The sequence below is a fragment of the Octopus bimaculoides genome, chromosome 5 (genome assembly GCF_046866305.1).
Source record: "Octopus bimaculoides isolate indiv1 chromosome 5, ASM4686630v1, whole genome shotgun sequence".
Classification (NCBI taxonomy): domain Eukaryota; kingdom Metazoa; phylum Mollusca; class Cephalopoda; order Octopoda; family Octopodidae; genus Octopus; species Octopus bimaculoides.
Window position 1 is genome coordinate 102,203,082 of NC_142932.1, and position 20,000 is coordinate 102,223,081.

The 20,000-nt window shown below is 38.9% G+C and overlaps 1 protein-coding gene across 12 annotated transcripts in view; it reads left to right on the forward strand.

Moving 5' to 3' along the window:
* Positions 1-20,000, forward strand: part of LOC106877962 (uncharacterized) — a 547,541-nt gene that overhangs the window by 199,727 nt on the left and 327,814 nt on the right. For all 12 annotated transcript variants that reach the window (XR_016242002.1, XM_089352825.1, XM_089352819.1 and 9 more), the window contains one exon: positions 4,240-4,324. Coding sequence is in view for 11 of the 12 variants with exons in the window: in XM_089352825.1 (XP_089208951.1) it covers positions 4,240-4,324 (85 nt within the window). In the remaining variant the exon portion in view is untranslated. The remainder of the gene's footprint in view (positions 1-4,239; positions 4,325-20,000) is intronic.

The window sequence follows — 20,000 nt, forward strand, 5'->3', positions numbered from 1 at the left end:
CAAATACCGGCGAACAAACAATGTAGCTATATAACAATAGGTACATAGGCAGAAACAAACAGTCTAGACTGAACATTCTACTTTGATAAAGAGACACCATATATATATATATATGTGTGTGTGTGTGTGTGTGTGTGTGTGTGTATGTGTGTGTGTGTGTGTGTGTGTATGTGTGTGTGTGTGTGTGTGTGTGTGTGTGTGTGTTGATAGATAGATAGATAGATAGATATATATAGATATATAGATAGATATAGATAGATATATAGATATATATATATATAGATATATATATATGGATAGATAGATAGATAGATAGATAGATAGATAGATAGATAGATAGATAGATATATAGATAGATAGATAGGTTTTTATATGGCAAAGGTTGACAGTTACTTCGAAGTATCGATAACGTTGCCTTCATCGGGTTGTGAATATGTTTACCGAAAAGTATTGAGTGATATTTAAGTTTAATTGGTAACTATTATTATGTATAACAATGCATAAACACAAACACAGACAACCAAACACACACACACACACGCACACATACATATACATATATATGTATGTATATACATATATCTATTATGACAAATAACAAATGGTTAGACATGCATATCCAAATATGCATGCCTACCTATTTGTCTATATATTTTTTCTCTGTCCCTGAATCTTTTAATGTGTATGTATGCTTCTGTGTAAATTTGTATGCATTGCCTTATATGAACATAAACACACGTTAGTACCTCACTACTTGTGCGTATGTATATACTGCAGGCTACAACTTTTAGTATATTTTATATATTTCCATAATTCAATTAATTGCTTGTAAGTATAAATGTAATTACCTAATTAGCCAATGTTCTTTCTGGTTTTGAGAAGTCCAAGTTTTCATGATTGACATCGAGGTAGTAAATTACAACAGAAAATACTCCAATGTTCACAATCATTAATCTGAACTTATAATCCGTGTGTGACATCAGTATATTTCTCATTAGTTCAAATAGATGTTTTACTTTACGTTGTCGCCTACTGAACAACTGATTTTTACTTCCGTGTACACTGATTTTTCTTTATCTCAGATCATTTGCTCTGATCTTTTATTCGTACAAATTTACAGTAATTTGGTTGGAATATTCCAACAATATTCTTCCATATTAACATTGATTACGCTCACCACAATGCTCTAACCTAAGGACAATACTTTATCTTCAAGTTTGTCCCTTCTGCAAATAGCATTGAATAGTTTCTTTGTCACTGTGTTATATCCCAATGATAAATAAAATCATGAGGATATTTCGGGACAGTGACTTATGATATACCTTACATCTGTTTTGTTAATTCTGCAGTTTCAGCATTTGTTGTTACATCTACATGTATTAAATGCATCCTTATTCTATTTATGCATTTTCGATTTTTTTACTGTTTCTACATTGCAAAATCATACCCATTGAATTTGAAACTATGAGATTCAAATAGCGGTTATCGGGTTATCACTTTAAGATAAACAAACCAGGTTATTTTTTTTTAAAGTCACTCTGAAGATTTTGAATAGCATAGTCGCTTCCCCGCTTAAGCAAAGCCCGTTTCATACTTCAAAACTCGGAGTACCAAGGAGTTTCAATGAATTTTTTCGATCCATACATGTTACTCCCAATAAATGAGTTAAGTGCCCTTCTTTCGTTTGTCTGCACACTTGAAACGCCTGTGTTAGAATGGTGGCAGCTGATGAAGGAAAATGTTCTCTATGTGGCCTGTGTGTTTTCTGTACTCTGGTTATTATTTTTGTCTACGTTTTGTTTGCAACGTCCTGTACCCAGATATGCACCTATATATACAGGTAGATGTAGGTATGCACATACTTGTACGTATATATGCATACACTCATTTATTATTTGTTATATATATATATATATATATATATATATATATATATATATATATATATATATATATATATATATATGTATGTATGTATGTATGTATGTATGTATATATCAATACATGCATGTGAAGGCGCATGGCTCAGTGGTTAGGGCGTCGAGCTTACGATCCTGTGGTTGTGAGTTCGTATCTCGGACCGGGCTGCGTGTTGTGTTCTTGAGCAAGACACTTTATTTCACGTTGCTCCAGTTCACTCAGCTGTAGAAATGCCTTGCGACGTCACAGGTGCCAAGCTGTATCGGCCTTTACAATTCCCTTGGATAACACTGGTGGCGTGGAGAGGGGGGAGCGGTATGCATGGACGACTGCTGGTCTTCTATAAACATCCTTGCCCGGGAGGGTAACTTTCTAGGTGCAATCCCATGGTCAGTCATGACAGAAGGGTGTCTCAGTATATATCCATATATATATATATATATATATATATATGTATGTATGATATATACTTATGTATATATACGTCTCTGGCTTCCGAGTCCTGGCTAAGAAGGAATATATTCACTGACACGACAGAGTTTGGACCTATATACACTGGAAGCTATGACAGCACTATGGAATACCAACAGAAAAAAGATGGTATAGCCACACGCCAGAAAAGGTCACAGAAAACGAGACAGCAGCCATACTCTGGGCTATGCCAATTCACACAGATAGAGAGATTAAGGCTAAAATGCCGGATATAGTTGTCAGACACCACCAAGAAAAAAATGCTTATTAATCGATGCATCAATACCAAACTTTCATAGGTAAGAATGATAAATTGCTATTTAGCCTAGATACCAGGAGATCCAAAAGTGGAAGAAATTCAAAAGACATAGTACCCATGAGACTGCCCATATCCTATGTAAAATATTGTCTATGTAATCCCAAAAATATTCTAATCCGTAAACAGTGTCAAAATACTTTTAAAGGAACATAACAGCAAACACATTTTACTGTCATCTTAACATAAAACTATCATCTTATAATCAAATTACTTTAACAACAAATTTATCTAGAACATCCTCTAGAACATTCTCTAGAACAATGCTCTATGCCAAACCAAATATATGGCACCCTAATCATAACACAAACTCGAACTTCTAACTTCTAGTCTCTTGAGGTCTTTGGGTGAGACTTGTAATCAATTTATACAAATATAAAGCAAAAGCCATACATATAATAATAATAGTAATAATAATAATAATAATAATAATAATAATAATAATAATAATAATAATAATAATAATAATAATGATAATAATAATAATAATAATAATAATAATAATAATAAGAAGAAGAAGAAGAAGAAGAAGAAGAAGAAGAAGAAGAAGAAGAAGAAGAATATTGTATTTTCTCATTCTATATCTCGAACACCATTCCTCACATCTTCAATCTACCCCACTTCTCAACATGAGTATGTTTGTACATCCATATATATATATATATATATATATATATATATATATATATATATATATATATATATATATATATATATATGGGTGGCTTACTAGTAATTTTACAACCTAAAGGCAACATATGTATGTGTGTGTGTATCTAAATATATATACATACGTGTACATATATATATATGTATATGTATAAACGTACACGCATAAATGTATAAGTATATAAACATATGCATCATATATCATATATATGTATATATGTATGTTTATGTATGTCTATATAAAAGTGTTTTTGATTGAAAAAACTTATAATGCAATATGAAAACAACCAGATATACCTTTGATGTAATTTAATAATTCTTTATATTTCGAGTATGGTACTCATCAACAGAGGAAAAACTTTTCAAAACTATTCACCCGATTAGTGATGAACTTGTAAATAAAAGCCATATATGAAAAGGCTTCTTGTTCATCTTGTCCTCTGTGGCTCAACAAAAAGAACTTCTGAATCTGAAAGGCATGCTGGCTGAATTCTAGAGCTGGTTTCTCTTTCGAAATATCCAAGTTCTCGTCCCTGTCATATCTGGGCATGTTCAAAGTTTTACTGCAATGATTTCTATAAAGCTAAAATGTATTTTAAATGTTGAATTTGCAGGCTTTTCATGAATGCTAGGTATATTGTAGGTATATTCTTTCTCCCATATTTTTCTTACTATATTTATGTCATGTGAGCAACTTATTTCCACCACGGAGCGATTTATAATTTTGTCATCCTAAATAACAATATCTGGTCACCTTGGTATGTGTTTTTTTTTCTTATGTTTCCCTAACATGTATTTGATCCATTAATTTCATGCTAATAATCTTTTTTACTTATATATTTTTTCCTTTTATTCAATTCTAGATTCTTCTGGCTACCATAGTATGCCTTCGGGAAATGTAGTATCTGGCTGGACATTTTTTCTCGCGTTTGGCAATGATGTGGATAGGTATGTAAATAAAATTGTTATTACAATTTCTTGGTTAGCATGCACCATGATTTGGCTAACTGTTACAAATATACCTGTTGTTGTGAGTAGATAAATACCTCCCCACTGTTAACCCAAAACCAAAGATGAATGCAAAAGTTGTGAAATGTGAGAGTAGAAGAAGTATCCACTGCCACTAGACTGGTACCACGAAGAATGATAGGTAAAAATGACTTCGGTCCGATTGGAACAAATAATGCAGAAAGCAAGACGAAATATATCTGGTAATGCATTCAACCCGATTCTCAAACAACTCTGCTAAGGGAGAGGCGTCAATCTATCTATTCTGTGTATATACGTGTCTCTCTCCATATATATATCGTATATGTATGGATATGTATATATTGTATATATGCATGGCCACAGCCTCAGGGTGGAAACATATAAAAGAATTAAAAAATGTGTGTGCGTGTGTGGGTGTAAATATATATATATATTAATTGTGGAGGTGCAATGGCCCAGTGGTTAGGACAGCGAACACTCGCGGTCATAGGATCACGGTTTAGATTCCCAGAACGGGCGTTGTGAGCGTTTATTGAGCGAAAACACTTCAAAGCTCCACGACGCTCCGGCAGAGGTGGCGAACACTGCTGTACGCTTTCACCACAACTATCTCTCACACTTTCTTCCTGTTTCTGTTGTACCTGTATTTCAATGGGCCAACCTAGTCACACTCTGTGTCACGCTAAATCCCCCAGCCCGAGAACTACGTTAAGGGTACACGTGTCTGTGGAGTGCTCAGCCATTTGTACGTTAATTTTCCCGAGCAGGCTTTTCCGTTGATCTGATCAACTGGAACCCACGTCGTCGTAATCGGTGGAGTGCCACGATACATATTATTTGCTGGTAGGGCCAGCAATTTCGTCATACATTCATTACATATTGCCTTCTTATTTCTCTATAGAAATCTTTAGAGATAATTTTAAAAAGTCATATATATATATATATATATATATATATAAAGTCTGTCATACCGGCCATGATGAAATACCACAAGGTATAGAAAATACGTATTCGCCTTTATATATTTAATCCTTTATATTGAACACTCAATATTTCATATATTCAATAAGACATATTCCATATATTCAATAAGACATTCAATACTTTATTTCATTGTACCATCCATTTTTATATTATATATTGTATATTCCATATTCTATATCCCACATTAATTTTACAAGAATATAAATAAAACATAAAAAACAGACAGAGTTGGAACGCTTTTAAACAAAATAATATATATATATATATATACACATGTATATGTATATATATATATATATATGTATATATATAGATATATAAATATATATATATACACACACACACACACACACACACACACACACACACATATATATATATATATATATATATATATATACATATAGATATAGATAGATATACATGGAGTATAAGTATATATATACACAGATATTTATATATATATATATATATATATATATATATATATATATATATATATATATATATATATATATATATATATATATAAATTGTAAATCCCAAAAATAACAACAAAACTACAAAGGATTCCGCGGTACACGTGTTTCAAGCTTTATATGTGTATAATATAATATGTGTATAATTTACAATGTAAAGCTATCCTCAGCCGCAAAATTATTTCTCTCCCAGGAAATTATACCACCTCGGCGTTGAAGTAGGAAGAAAGGTGTGATGTAAGAGGTGAAGATCCTTTCGGTATTCTGTATAGTACTATACCTCGTATAATTCTCCACCCAGACATAATCTCTCCGGTCCTCCGAAAACCTTCCATACCTTGCCACGATTCAGTGTGTAGTGTTAAGTTGGTGGTTAAGAACAATACAATACAATAAAATAAGAAGACATACAGATATTCATGTGAAAAAGTAAGAATAAACTTAAAATAAAAATAAAACTTAAAATAAAATAAAATAAAAAATAAAAAAATAAAAAATAAAGGGAGTCAAATCGTGGGGCGGGTAATCTAGGAAGTAATAAGAGAAAGACTGGACAGTCAAGTAAGCTACATCTAAGCTATTTAGGTGGGTTGGTGAAGGGTGGTGAGGAACAAACTAAATGTAGAAGAAGATAAAGTGATAAATAGAATAGATACAGAGATCTTAAAGGTCGTAAGGGATAGATATGTATGAGCTGTGTCTGTCTATATCAGTGGTGGGTTGTAAATAAGAAGTGTCATGCCAGAATAGACTTGGAACATGAAACATGAAACATGATATTCTTGTGGTGAGTGGTCAGTGGTCAACCTAAGCGAATTACAACTTAAGTGTACTAACCTATCTACATATCCTTATCTAGATGAAGAAGGGTGAAGGAAGTGGAACGGGTAATTATAACATAGAAGACCTTAAAGAATTCATCAATAAACATGTCAACAAGAAAAGCGAAATACGTTACAAGGTTTGTAAATCCAAAAAATAACAACAAAACTACAAACATATACGATATATATATGGAGAGAGACACGTATATACACAGAATAGATAGATTGACGCCTCTCCCTTAGCAGAGTTGTTTGAGAATCGGGTTGAATGCATTACCAGATATACAAAGGATTCCGTTAAAATTCAAAAAGCAAAATTCAAAATACAGAGTAATATAGTATACTAGTGAAAGGAAATATTAGCACCCACATTACAGAGTAATATAGTTTTTCATTTTTTAAGTTTTTCATATTTAAGTTTTTCATATTTTCATATTTTTTCATATTTAAGTTTTTCATTTTTTACGTTTTATCTCTTATTTTTATTTTTATTTTTATTTTTATCAGTTTTATTATTCTTTAATATTTTTTAGTTCTTATTTTGTTGTTTATTTCTTAGTCATTACATTATTAATGTGGGTGCTAATATTTCCTTTCACTAGTATACTATATTACTCTGTATTTTGAATTTTGCTTTTTGAATTTTAACGTCCAAACCTACCCCCCACATTGTAACGTATTTCGCTTTTCTTGTTGACATGTTTATTGATGAATTCTTTAAGGTCTTCTATGTTATAATTACCCGTTCCACTTCCTTCACCCTTCTTCATCTAGATAAGGATATGTAGATAGGTTAGTACACTTAAGTTGTAAACCGCTTAGGTTGACCACTGACCACTCACCACAAGAATATCATATTTCATGTTTCATGTTCCAAGTCTATTCTGGCATGACACTTCTTATTTACGACCCACCACTGATATAGACAGACACAGCTCATACATATCTATCCCTTACGACCTTTAAGATCTCTGTATCTATTCTATTTATCACTTTATCTTCTTCTTCTACATTTAGTTTGTTCCTCACCACCCTTCACCAACCCATCTAAATAGCTTAGATGTAGCTTACTTGACTATCCAGACTTTCTCTTATTACTTCCTAGATTACCCGCCCCACCGATTTGACTCCCTTTATTTTTTATTTTTTTATTTTTTATTTTATTTTATTTTAAGTTTTATTTTTATTTTAAGTTTATTCTTACTTTTTCACATGAATATCTGTGTATGTCTTTTTATTTTATTGTATTGTATTGTTCTTAACCACCAACTTAACACTACACACTGAATCGTGGCAAGGTATGGAAGGTTTTCGGAGGACCGGAGAGATTATGTCTGGGTGGAGAATTATACGAGGTATAGTACTATACAGAATACCGAAAGGATCTTCACCTCTTGCATCACACCTTTCTTCCTACTTCAACACCGAGGTGGTATAATTTCCTGGGAGAGAAATAATTTTGCGGCTGAGGATAGCTTTACATTGTAAATTATACACATATATTATACACATATAAAGCTTGAAACACGTGTACCGCGGAATCCTTTGTAGTTTTGTTGTTATTTTTTGGATTTACAATTTATTCTTTCACCGCAACCACTAGCTGGAATACACAGGTGCTTACAATTGTCAAGTATTACCTCTAAATTTCAATTTACCTATATATATATATATATATATATATATATACAAACATATATGAATAAATATATATACAAATCATATATAAAACGTATATATACGCAATACATATATATACATTATATTTTACACATACACATTATATATATGTGTGTGTGTGTGTGTGTGTGTGAGTGTACAAGATGTTTACCGAAATAGATATATATTTTTATGTACAAAGGCAGCGAGCTGTCGGCACCGTTTACACGCCGGTCAAACATGCTTAGAGGCGTTTCGTCCGTCTTTACACTATGAGTTCAAATTCTTTCGAAGTCGACCTTACCCTTCATCTTTTCGGGGTCCATAAAATAAATACCAGTTGAGCACTGGGGTTGATGTAATCGACTTAAACCTTCGTCCATAATTTGCTGGCCTTGTGCCAAAATTTGAAATCAATATTTGTATATACGTATATGTGTGTATGTATACATGTATATGTACATACATATATGTGTTTTTATGTAAATATCTTTATGCACCTATATACGTGTGTATACGGAGAGACAGACAGATGACTTTATAGAACACATTAGGAACTCGGAGTACCATCTAATCCTGATAGATTTAGCAAGTCGAGTGACCGTTTAAAGGCTCTTTAATGGTTATAAGTACGTGGTGGTGCGTGGAGATGGCGATTATAGTCCTGACGATGAAATATAGTGGGGATATGTCGTGTCTATGATTTTCTCATGGAATCGGTGTTGGTTATGGTAATGACAGCGGTGGTAGTGATGGCGGTGTTGGTGGTGGATGTGAACGTAAATAAAAGGTGGTAAAACGAAAAATTCTTGCAAGTAGGGTCTTTGGCACAATGTGAGTGTGCCTTGGTAGAGTAACAGAAAATACAAGGGAGTGAATATATACAAACATACACATACACAATATATACAAACATATACATACAAGTATGTACCTAGACGCTATCACACACTTTCTTTTACTCACGTGTCTGTGTATGTGTATGCATGTGTGTGTGTGAATGTGTGTGTGTGTGTGTGTGTGTGTGTGTGTGTGTGTGTGTGTGTGTGCACCTGCATACGTATACAAACGTCTGCCTATGATTTTGTGTTTACATAAACGTAATAGCTATCCATATGAAACATACACAGAATGGAACATACGCACCTATACATTCATACACTACACATACAGAGGCTCACACGCACATACACATTCACACACATACACACACACACAGACGCACGCAAACACACACATAATCGTATCCCTTCATCTACTTTATTTAGATAAGAGTATGTTCTTAGGTGTACATGCCATAGCCAACACACTGCCTAGTCAGAGATGTATTATACACTCGTGTGTATGTATGTGTGCATGTGTGTGTACCTGTATATATATATATATATATATATATATATATATGTGTGTGTGTGTGTGTGTGTATAGACAGATGCATACATGCTCACATATATAAACATATCATGCTCAAGCGTACACACGCACGCACATACACATACATATATATTTGTGTGTGTATGTGTGTGTGTGTGTGTGTGTGTGTGTGTGTGTACTTATCAGGACCAAAAAATACACCGACCCAATGAAACTCTAAGACGAACATTTTGCGCAGTTAGTTTCTAAATTTGTAGATATGCACTATGTCAAAATAACAATTTTTGAGAACATTCTAGAAAGGGCCATATGTGTATGAGATAATTTAAAGGAGGAAGATGATTCGTTCATAAAGAGTGGATTTTATAAGTGAAGAGTGGGCTAGGGAGGAGTGTCGGCCGCTACGAAATTTCGTTCATGTGTAGGCGATTGATATACAGTAATAAAATCAATGAAGTAAAGCTGTTGCTAAGTGAAACAATTGAACTGACTAAGGGAAGAAGGCAGTGAGAGATACAGGGGAGGCCTGTAGACAGTTTGATGGTTTCAAATCTGCCTTCCGTCTAGCTCTGTCTCCGTGGAACAAATACCCGTCCGCCACGTATTAGAGATTTATGAACGGTGGTTGTGACAGTGTTGGTGGTGTTTGACATTGTTTGCTGTTTATATTACTGCTTCTGCTATGTTGTTTATGTGGTGGTGGTGGTGGTGGTTATTTTTGTTGTACTTTAGTCTTAGTTAAAATCAAATAAAGAACACCAACGTTCATAATAACACCAGCCGTCATATTATTTTCCCAAATAAAGCGACCACCATTTTCTGTTTGCTTTGTTTTGTTTTTAATTTTTGTCAAAGAATGTAGGGTATTGAGAGAGATTTAACTGATATTTCTAGCAAGTCCGGTTGTTCCCAATGGAATGCGATCCTTTGTAAAGCGATGGTGTGGGGGTTTATGAGATGGAGTAGTATAATGTGTGGAGTGGTGTAGTATAATGAAACGTTGTGGTGGTCGGGGTAGGACTTTGAGGTGGACAATGACAGAGCATAGAGAATACGTTGAGCTTTTGTGACTCGCGTTGTTCTGGATTGCCTATGGTAAACTGTTTAAGACTATGTTAGACTGTGTTTCAAGAACTTCGTCGAGTATGGGGTGACTATCAGAATATGGTGCCCGGGTATTGCTGGGGTGGAGATAGTGTGATTGACTGTGCTATAGCGATAAGAGATGCGTTAGAGTGTGGCATGGTGGAATATAGTGGGATGTTGTGTAATGGAAGGGAAAAACTAGAGGGTGGTGAGATAGAATTCGGAGGAAATGTTTCAATAAGTGTGTTATGGTAGACTGGATTGTAGAGAATATTGTTGGATTGTGGTGAACATTGCTGCTCTGGAATGTGAAAGACTGAGTGGTGTGATGTAGTATGATGCACTGTGTTCTGGGGGATTGTAGTGGACTGTGGTAGATTGTAGAGAAGTGGGATGTGGTAGACAAGGCTATGGTAGATTGTGGTAGACGGTAATGTAGATGTGAACCACGATGGGTTATAGTTGATTGTGGGAGACTGGTGGACTGGTGGATGATGGACAGTAATGGACTGTAGTAGACTGCAGTGTGGTAGACCATAGTGTAGTGGTTTGTAGGGTGGTGGAAACTGTTCTGCTGAGATGTGGTGGAAGTAGTGAGGCAGACTGTAGCGTGGTGGATTCTGGTAGACAGGTAGACTGTGATTGGGCTGTTGTGTGTTGTGTTGCACAGTGATGGACTGCGAAGTGTTGAAATGTGAAGTGGTAGATTCTGATAGACTGGTGCTCTATGGAGTGGCAGTATCTAGAGAGATGAAGTGAGGTATAGTCCAGTGTTATACAGCATATATGTGATGGAAAGTGGGGCACTGTGTGTTAGGTTGTGACGTACTAAATGTTGTAGATGTAAAGGATTGACGTTTGGAGGACTGTATTAGAATGTCTTGTGGTTCACTTCTTTGGTCCACGTTGCAGTTGACTGTGGTATCATATGTTGTGGTGCGGTGTGGTGTGGACCAATGTGGTAGATTATGCAGTGTGATGTCAAAGACTGATATCAGGTATATTAGAAAATGATGGGTTTTGGTATGGCCGAAATGTGTTATACTCTGGTGGGACGAGGTGTACTAGTATGGGATATAAAGGACTATGAAAGGCTGCGGTAGGTTGAGTGTAGTACCATGGGGTGGACAGCGGACTGATAGAGCAGCGACAACAGTGATCTTGTGTTGAAAAGCAGGGTCTCGGGCTGTGAAGGACATTTGTTTGTGGACTATGATGGACAATGGTGGATTGTGCTGGGCAATCGTGGATTATGCTTTGGTGAACGATATTTGTATTTGGAAATTGAGTTGGGTTTTGTTCAAGTAGACAGTGATGGACTGCCACTTGCTGAACAATCGAGGTTTGCGGTTGTAGTGCGGTGCATTGTAGTGAAATAATGGAGGGTGTTGTGTTCGAACGTAGTGTGGTAAACTGGTGTGGACAGTGATTGACTATCACACGAGGCGGTGAAATGTTGTGTAGCAAATTACAGTGCGAAGAAATGTGGTACTCCGTCGGTTACGACGACGAAGGTTCCAGTTGATCCAATCAACGGAACAGCCTGCTCGTGAAATTAACATGCAAGTGGCTGAACACTCCACAGACACGTGTACCCTTAACGTAATTCTCGGGGAGATTCAGCGTGACACAGAGTGTGACAAGGCTGGCCCTTTGAAATACAGGTACAACAGAAACAGGGAAAGAGTGAGAGAAAGTTGTGGTGAAAGAGTACAGCAGGGTTCGCCACCAGCCCCTGCCGGAGCGTCGTGGAGCTTTTAGGTATTTTCGCTCAATAAACACAACGCCCGGTCTGGTAATCGAAACTGCGATCCTACGATCGCGAGTCCACTGCTCTAACCACTGGGCCATTGCGCCTCCACCGTGAAGAGATGTAAATGGATTGTGACAGGTTAAAGTCGCGTGGTACGCTGTGTGATGACAATCATCACTGTGGTAGACTGATAAACAATATCCTTGAGTTACACGATATAGAGGGTGTTCAGAAAGTCTCTCAGCAGTAAGTATTTTATTGCAAAATAAATATTTATAAGATGGTATAAGACTACAAAAGAATATATTAGACTTTACAAGACTTTAATAATGTTTATCAGAGGTGTTGAAAGTGTTGTCCTTTATTTTCAATACAAAAGTTGACTTTTCTACACATGTTTTGAAATTCATCTTGGCGAGTCTGACTCTTGAAGAGTTAGGATGAAAATAAAATTCACTGCGGAGAGACCTTTTGAACACCCTGTATGTTGTTGAGTCAGATGTGCCTTGTCGTAGCTTAATAGATTATGCAGTGTGTTTTGTTGGGATTCAGTGGAGTTTGGTGTTAGAACTCTAGTGGGCTATGATGTTGTGGAATGTGGTGAAACTGTATAGATATAATGTATATACTGGGATGTGTAAAGGTAGGCTGGGGTATACGGTGATAAGGATATGGTATGGAATGGTAGACTGTGATGGACTGATGGAGATATATTCAAATGTAGTGGATTATAGTGGACGATGAGAACTATAGAAACTTTGGTAGACTGTTTTAGATAGTACTTGGTGGCCTGAGGTCGACAGTGGTGGACTTTAGTGAGGTAGACTCTGGTGGGATGGTGGTAAATTGTTCTGGACAATATTGGACTATGGACGACAGCAGTAAGATAGTTTGTGGTGGGCTATGGTGTAGGACATTTTGAACGACTGTGGTGCGGTACATTCTGATGGACTGTAGTGAACAACGGTGAAATGTGGGGTCAAATGTGGGCTGTAATAGATTAAGGTCGATTGAGATGTGGCTGACTGTAATGAAGTGGGTTGATAAACTGTACTTTATGTTGAGATAATGGGGTAACTATCATGTACTGAACCATGGTGCGTTGTACTGAGTTGTGGTGTAATGTGGTGACTGGTGCAGCGTGTTCGTGAGCGATTATATGATGGATTGTGGTGTAATTGAGAATGGTGTAGTTGTGTGTGAAATGCTGATGTCTGTTGAGGTTGAATATGGTGTCCTCCACCATGGGTTGATGGACTGTAATAGTCTCTGACATGGTGTACTATGTTCTGGAGGGCAGCGGTAGACTGCAGTGTTAAGAACAATCGTGGAATATCACTGTGAAAACGATGGTGGACTGTAGAGTTATAAAATAGAATGGTCGTATGTGGGAAATTATAGGAGAGGATGACAAAGATGTGGTATGCTGGATGTAGGGGATAATTTTGTGATCAAAAGTACTGGACAATACGAGGCAGTGCAGAATGTGTAGTAACTGTGATGGGCTGTTTAGAGTACGTAATGCAGTAGACAACAGTATGATGGAGTGTGTTATGTTGCACTGCTGGGAAGTTTGTGTAGTCTATTTTCATTTCATTTTTTCATCTCTTGATTTTTTTCCCTTCACTTTTTCATCTCTTTTCATTTTTTCACCTTCATTTTTTCATCTCTTTTCATTTTTTCCCTTCACTTTTTCATCTCTTTTTATTTTTTCACCTTCATTTTTTTCATCTCTTTTCATTTTTTCACCTTCATTTTTTTCATCCCTTTTCATTTTTTCACCTTCTCTGGTTCATAAGTACTTTTAACTTTTCTTAACTTAACTTCCCCTGATTAATTCAGATACCATATTTCACCCTCGTATTTTACTTTCTCAACCACATTCCACAACATCATAGTCCACTAGAGTTCTTAACACCAAACTCCACTGAATCCCACCAAAACACATTGCTCTGCATAATCTATTGAGCTACGACATGGCACATCTCACTCAACAACAAATCCTGTGTAACTCCAGGATATTCTTCCTCAGTGATGATTATCATCACACAACGTACCACGCCACTTTAACCTGTCACAATCCATTTACATCACTTCGCACTGTAATTTGCTACACAGCCTTTCACTGCACCATGTGATAGTCGATCACTGTCCACACCAGTTTATCACATTACGTTCGAACACAACACCCTCCATTATTTCACCACAATGCGCCGCACTACAACCGCAAACCTCGATTGTTCAGTGAGTGACAGTCCAACAGTGTCTACTTCAACAAAACCCACCTCAATTTACAAATACCACTATCGTCCACCAAAGCATAGTTCTCGTTTGCCCAGCACAATCAATCATTGTCCATCATAGTCCACAAACGAGTATTCTTCACAGCCCGCGAACCGGCATGTCAGCAAAAGGTCACTGTCGACGCTGCTCTATCAGACCGTAGTCCACCACATGGTACTACAAATGGCGTTACTCTGTTGTCTTTCTCTACTTGAGCAATAGACTCTAAAGTTGTACAAATATTGAGTACTGGTGTGGTCTAATGCAGTGCAATGCTCCCTGCTGGACATTTGTGAAACTGTGTTCTTTGGAACGGCGGTGCAATTTGGTGTGTTGGGGATATCGTAAAATGTGGTAGAGTGTTATGTGATAGTTGGTGCTTGGTGAACTGTGCTGTGCAGGACTGTAGTATAGGTCTATGTAGTCATGTGGTATGGCAGTGTAGGGTTTATTAGAATGTGGTGTGATGGAGTAGGGTGGAATAGTGTGGTGTTATTTTGCGATTAAGGCGTAAGTACGTCGGAAAAATACTTAGCAGCATTTCGTCTGTCTTTACGTTCTGAGTTCAAATTTCGCCGAGGTCGACTTACTCGTTATCCTTTCGGAGTCGATAAAATAAATACCAGCCATAAAATGGGGTTGATGTAATCAACTTACCCGTCCCTTGAATTTGCTACCCATATGCCAAATTTTGAAACCGGTATTATTAGGTGGCGTGGTAGAGTGAGATATGGTTTTGTGTGGCGCGGTGCTACGTGTTGAGAAAGACTGAGATGCAGTAGAGAGCGAAGGTGGTGATGCGTAGAGTTGAGGAATGTGGTGTTGCGGACTGCTGTATTTAGTACTTCGTGTTAGACTGTAATGTAACGTGACAGACTATTGTATGCTATTGTGTAATGAAATTTAATGATGTTAAACACTTGATGCAGTGTGAAGAACTTGTGTAGATTTTGTGACCTGCGGTATATAGACTTTCGTATGCTGGTTTGTGATGTGGTAGGCTGTGGTACACTCTATTGCGATAAATTATATAATATATGCATAGAATGTTGTGGGATGAGGTGAGGACAAGGGCTGTGTTTTGGATGTGGTGGAGATTCTGGAGGAATTCTGTGTATCGTGCTGTTGGAGACTGAGGTTGTTTGTAGTAGTTTGTGGTGTAGTGAACGTCGGTGTATTGATAGGGCCGTCTACAGTGGAGAGTGATGCGGTTTACTACAGTGTGGTGGCCTATAGTGGAATGATGTAGACTCTGATTTTATAAAATGTGCCGTTCTGTGGTATAGCGAAACGTAGTATGGTGCAGTTTTAGTTAGTAATGGACTGTATGTTGCTGGAATCTGGTATAGTGAACAGTATTTTGAATGCGGCGTTGTCTTAGACTGGTGTAAGCGATGTGTTGGACATCCGTATAGCAGATTGTCGTTGACTGTGGTAGCCTTGACTGGGAAAGACTGTAATGTATTGTGATGGACTGTAGTGGATTTAGGTGGACTTGGGTAGACGGTGATAAACTTTAGTGAATGGGGATAGGAAATTTTGTTAGAGAGTGCTCTTGTGGACAGAGGAGGCACTGCAGTGGACAGTGAGTTGGTTGAATTTTGTGATTTGCAGTGTTGGTATAGAACGTGGTGAGATGTGGTATAGTGGACATTAGCTGATTGTGTGAGATGAACTATACTGGACTGCGGTATGATCGACTCTGGCGGTCAGTAGTTTTGTGAGCTGTTGTTGGAAACTCTTGTGAACAGTGGTAGGTTGGTCAGTGGTAATGGAGAACATTGTTCATTGTACGTTCATTGACTTTAATAAACTCCGGTGTTTAACTATGGTGGAAAGAACTGTGCTGATGAGGTCAAGTGGCGCTAAATTTCGTTTGTTTGAGTATGGTAGATTGTTGTGGAGCCTGGTGTGTTGGAACTGTGATGGATATTTTGTACACTGTAGAGAAATAGACTGTAGAGAACTGTGGTGAGACACAGTGTGGTTGATAATGGTTTAGTAAACCATCATATGGTGTCTTGTGCTGTGGTAGATTATAGTATAGTGCATTGTGTGTAGGGTTGTAGGGTGGATAATGGGATGCTGCTCTTCTGAACAGGAGTGCAATGTGGTGGACAGGAGTTATTGTGTTGAACTGTGGATGCTGTGTTAGATATAAAATATGGTGGACAGGGTGTGCTGTTGGGGACAGTGGTGCAATGGAGGACAGTGAGTGCTGTGGGGGACAGTTGCGAATTATGATATACAGTGGGATACTATGTGTGACACTAAATCACTGATAGGCAGAAAATGCTGTGGGGCCAGAGGTGAATTGTGGTGGCCAGAGGTGAATTGTGGTGGCCAGTGGAGTGCTGTTCTGGTGGATAGTAGGTTCTGTGATCGACAGTGAGCGCTGTGGGGACAGTGAGACGCAGTGGAGTAACAGCGGGGAGCAGTGGGATGCAGTAGGAGACTGTGGCGTACAGTGGAAGGCAGTGGGGGCGTGCGGGTCAGTGGGTGCTCTGTGGGGTACTGGTGCTGCAGAGGACAGTGGTGAGATATGGTTGACTATTGGATGCTGCAGGGGTGGACAGTGAGGCCAAATGTGGACAGTGAGGCCAAAGGTGAACAGTTAGGCCAAATGTGGACAGCTAGGCCAAATGTGGACAGTGAGGCCAAAGGTGGATAGTGAGGTCAAAGGTGGTTAGTGGGGCCTAAGGTGGACAGTGGGGCCAAAGATGTACGGTGGAGCTAACGGTGCACATTGGAGCCAAAAGTACACAATAGGTTCAAAAGTCCACAGCGGGGGCAAAGGTGCACAGTGGTTCAATATGATGGATTGTGGAGTGTTCTGGAGAGAGTAAAGTGCTATGGCGGACAATGGGATAAAAGGGAAATGTGGTGGACAGTAGGATGCTTCTCTTGTAAAAAGTACTGCATATGACGCACAGGGGATTCTGTGAGGAACGATTTTGCATTAAGGTGCACAGTGTGGTGCACTGTTATCAATAGTGGGATACTATTGGGTCAGAAGTGCATAGTGGTGGACAACAGAGTGCTGTTCTGGTGGACAATGGGTTCTGTGGTCGACGGAAGGGGGCTGTGAGGTCAGTGGGATGCAGTGGGGAATAGTGGGCTGCAATGGGGGAAGGTTGGGGACAGTGGAGGACTATGGGAGACAGTGGGGGATAGTGGCTTATAATGGGAGACAGTGGGTGCTGTAGGGAGGGGAAAAGTGAGTGCTGTAGGTGCACACTGGGCGCTATGAAGAATAGTGTAGTAAAATGGAGGACAGTGGGGGACAGTGTGAGACTGTGGGTGCCTAAGTGGATAGTGAGTGCTGTAGGGGACAGTGAGTGCTATGAAGAATAGTGGGAGATAGGTAGAGAGAGTGAGAGACAGTGGCTTACAGTGCAAGACAGTGGGTGCACTGGGGGATAATGGGTGATGTGGGGAGTTGTGGGTGCTGTAGGGGACAGTGGGTGCTATGAGGAATAGTGGAGTGCAATGGGGATAATGGGACACAGTGGAGGCATGGGAAATAGTGGGTGGTCTGGAAGACTTGTGAAATGCGGTGGATCATGGGATGCTGCTCTTGTAGACAATGGTTCACTGTGGCGGACAGTGATGATGAAGCTGGGCAGTTGTGCAATATGATGTGTAATGGGATACTGTGGGGCGGGCATAATATTGTGGTCGACAATGGTGCGCCTTGGTGAACGTGTTGTGTGGAATATTGGTAGACTGTGTTGGAGAGCGACATGATGTGATAAAGAGTAGTAGACGCCGGTGGACTCTAGGCTGATGTGGCAGACTGGTGAAATGTGGTGGGCAATGGGTGTTGTGGAGTACAGTGGGAGCCGTGGGTTCTGTGCGGGACAAAAGGTACAACTGGGGAAAATGGGTTGTATAGGGGCGATGGGTGCTTTGAGGGAGTGTGCGATTTGTGGAGTGCTGAGGTAAATAGCTGTGGACAGTGGTTGGCAGTTAGTTAATGTGACAGACTGGTAAACTGTGATGGACAATGGGTGCTGAGCGGGTCAGTGGAGGCAGTAGGAGACAGTAGGTGATAATAAGGACAGTAAGCAACAATGGGGACAGTAGGTGAAAATGGGGAGTGTAGGCGACAATGGGGACAGTAGGCGACAAAGGGGACAATGAGGTCCATTACAGGACAATGGGTTGAACAAGGACAATGTGATCCAGAGGGGACAATGGGTTGCAGTAGGGTTGGTGAGTGTTTTGAGGGGCAATGGGTGTTGTAGGGAAAAGCGGTATATGTAGTGGACCGTGGGATGCTGCTCTGGTGGACAATGGTAGAATGTAGCGGACAGTGAGTACTGAGGTGGTCAGTAGTGCAATGTGGTGAACGTGCTGTAAGGAGAATGATGTCATTATGGAACAGTAGGTTCTGCGTGAGACAGCGGAGGATTTGAGGGTTTGGTGGTGTAGTGTGTAAGGGAGTGGAGTGATATGATACACTCTCTTGAACAGTGGTGGACAGATACTTAATGTGGTGGACTAGTAAACTGTGGAGGACAGTGGGTGCTGTGGGGGACAATGGGTGCAATAGGGGACAGTGAGGTCCATTAGGGGTCAGTGGGGTCCAGCAAGGGGCAATGGGTGGAATGAGTGGGGATGGTGTGTGCTTTGAGGGAGAGTGGGTATTGTGGTGGACAGTGGTGGAATGTGGTTGGCAGTGAGTTCTGTAGTGGACATTGGTTACCGTGGTGGACGTGCAGTGAGGACAGTAGGGTACTGTGGTTGACAGTAACATGCTGTGGGTAACATGAGGGACATGGAGTCATTAGGGAACAGTAGGTGCTGTGTGCGACAGTGGATCCTTTGGGGGAATAGTGGTGCACCATGGTGGACAGTTTGGTTGATGCAGGAAACAGCTGGTGCACTGTGGTGGTCAGTGTGTACTATAGAGGACAGTGGGTACTGACGAGAATAGTGAGTGCTGTGGGAACAGTGATGCCCTGTTGTGGACAGTGGGTGGTCTGGTGTGGTGTGGTAGAGCCTGGTGGACATTGTTGTTAGGTAGGAATTGTGTGAAACTATAGAGAACTGTGTGGATAAGTTAAATATAGTGGAATATGTTGGAGAATTTGGTGAAACATGGTGGGCAATGAAGGACGGTAGCATGGAGGACTACAGTATGTTGAGCTGAGTGCATTTAGAATTGTGGTTTGTCTTAAATTCTGGTG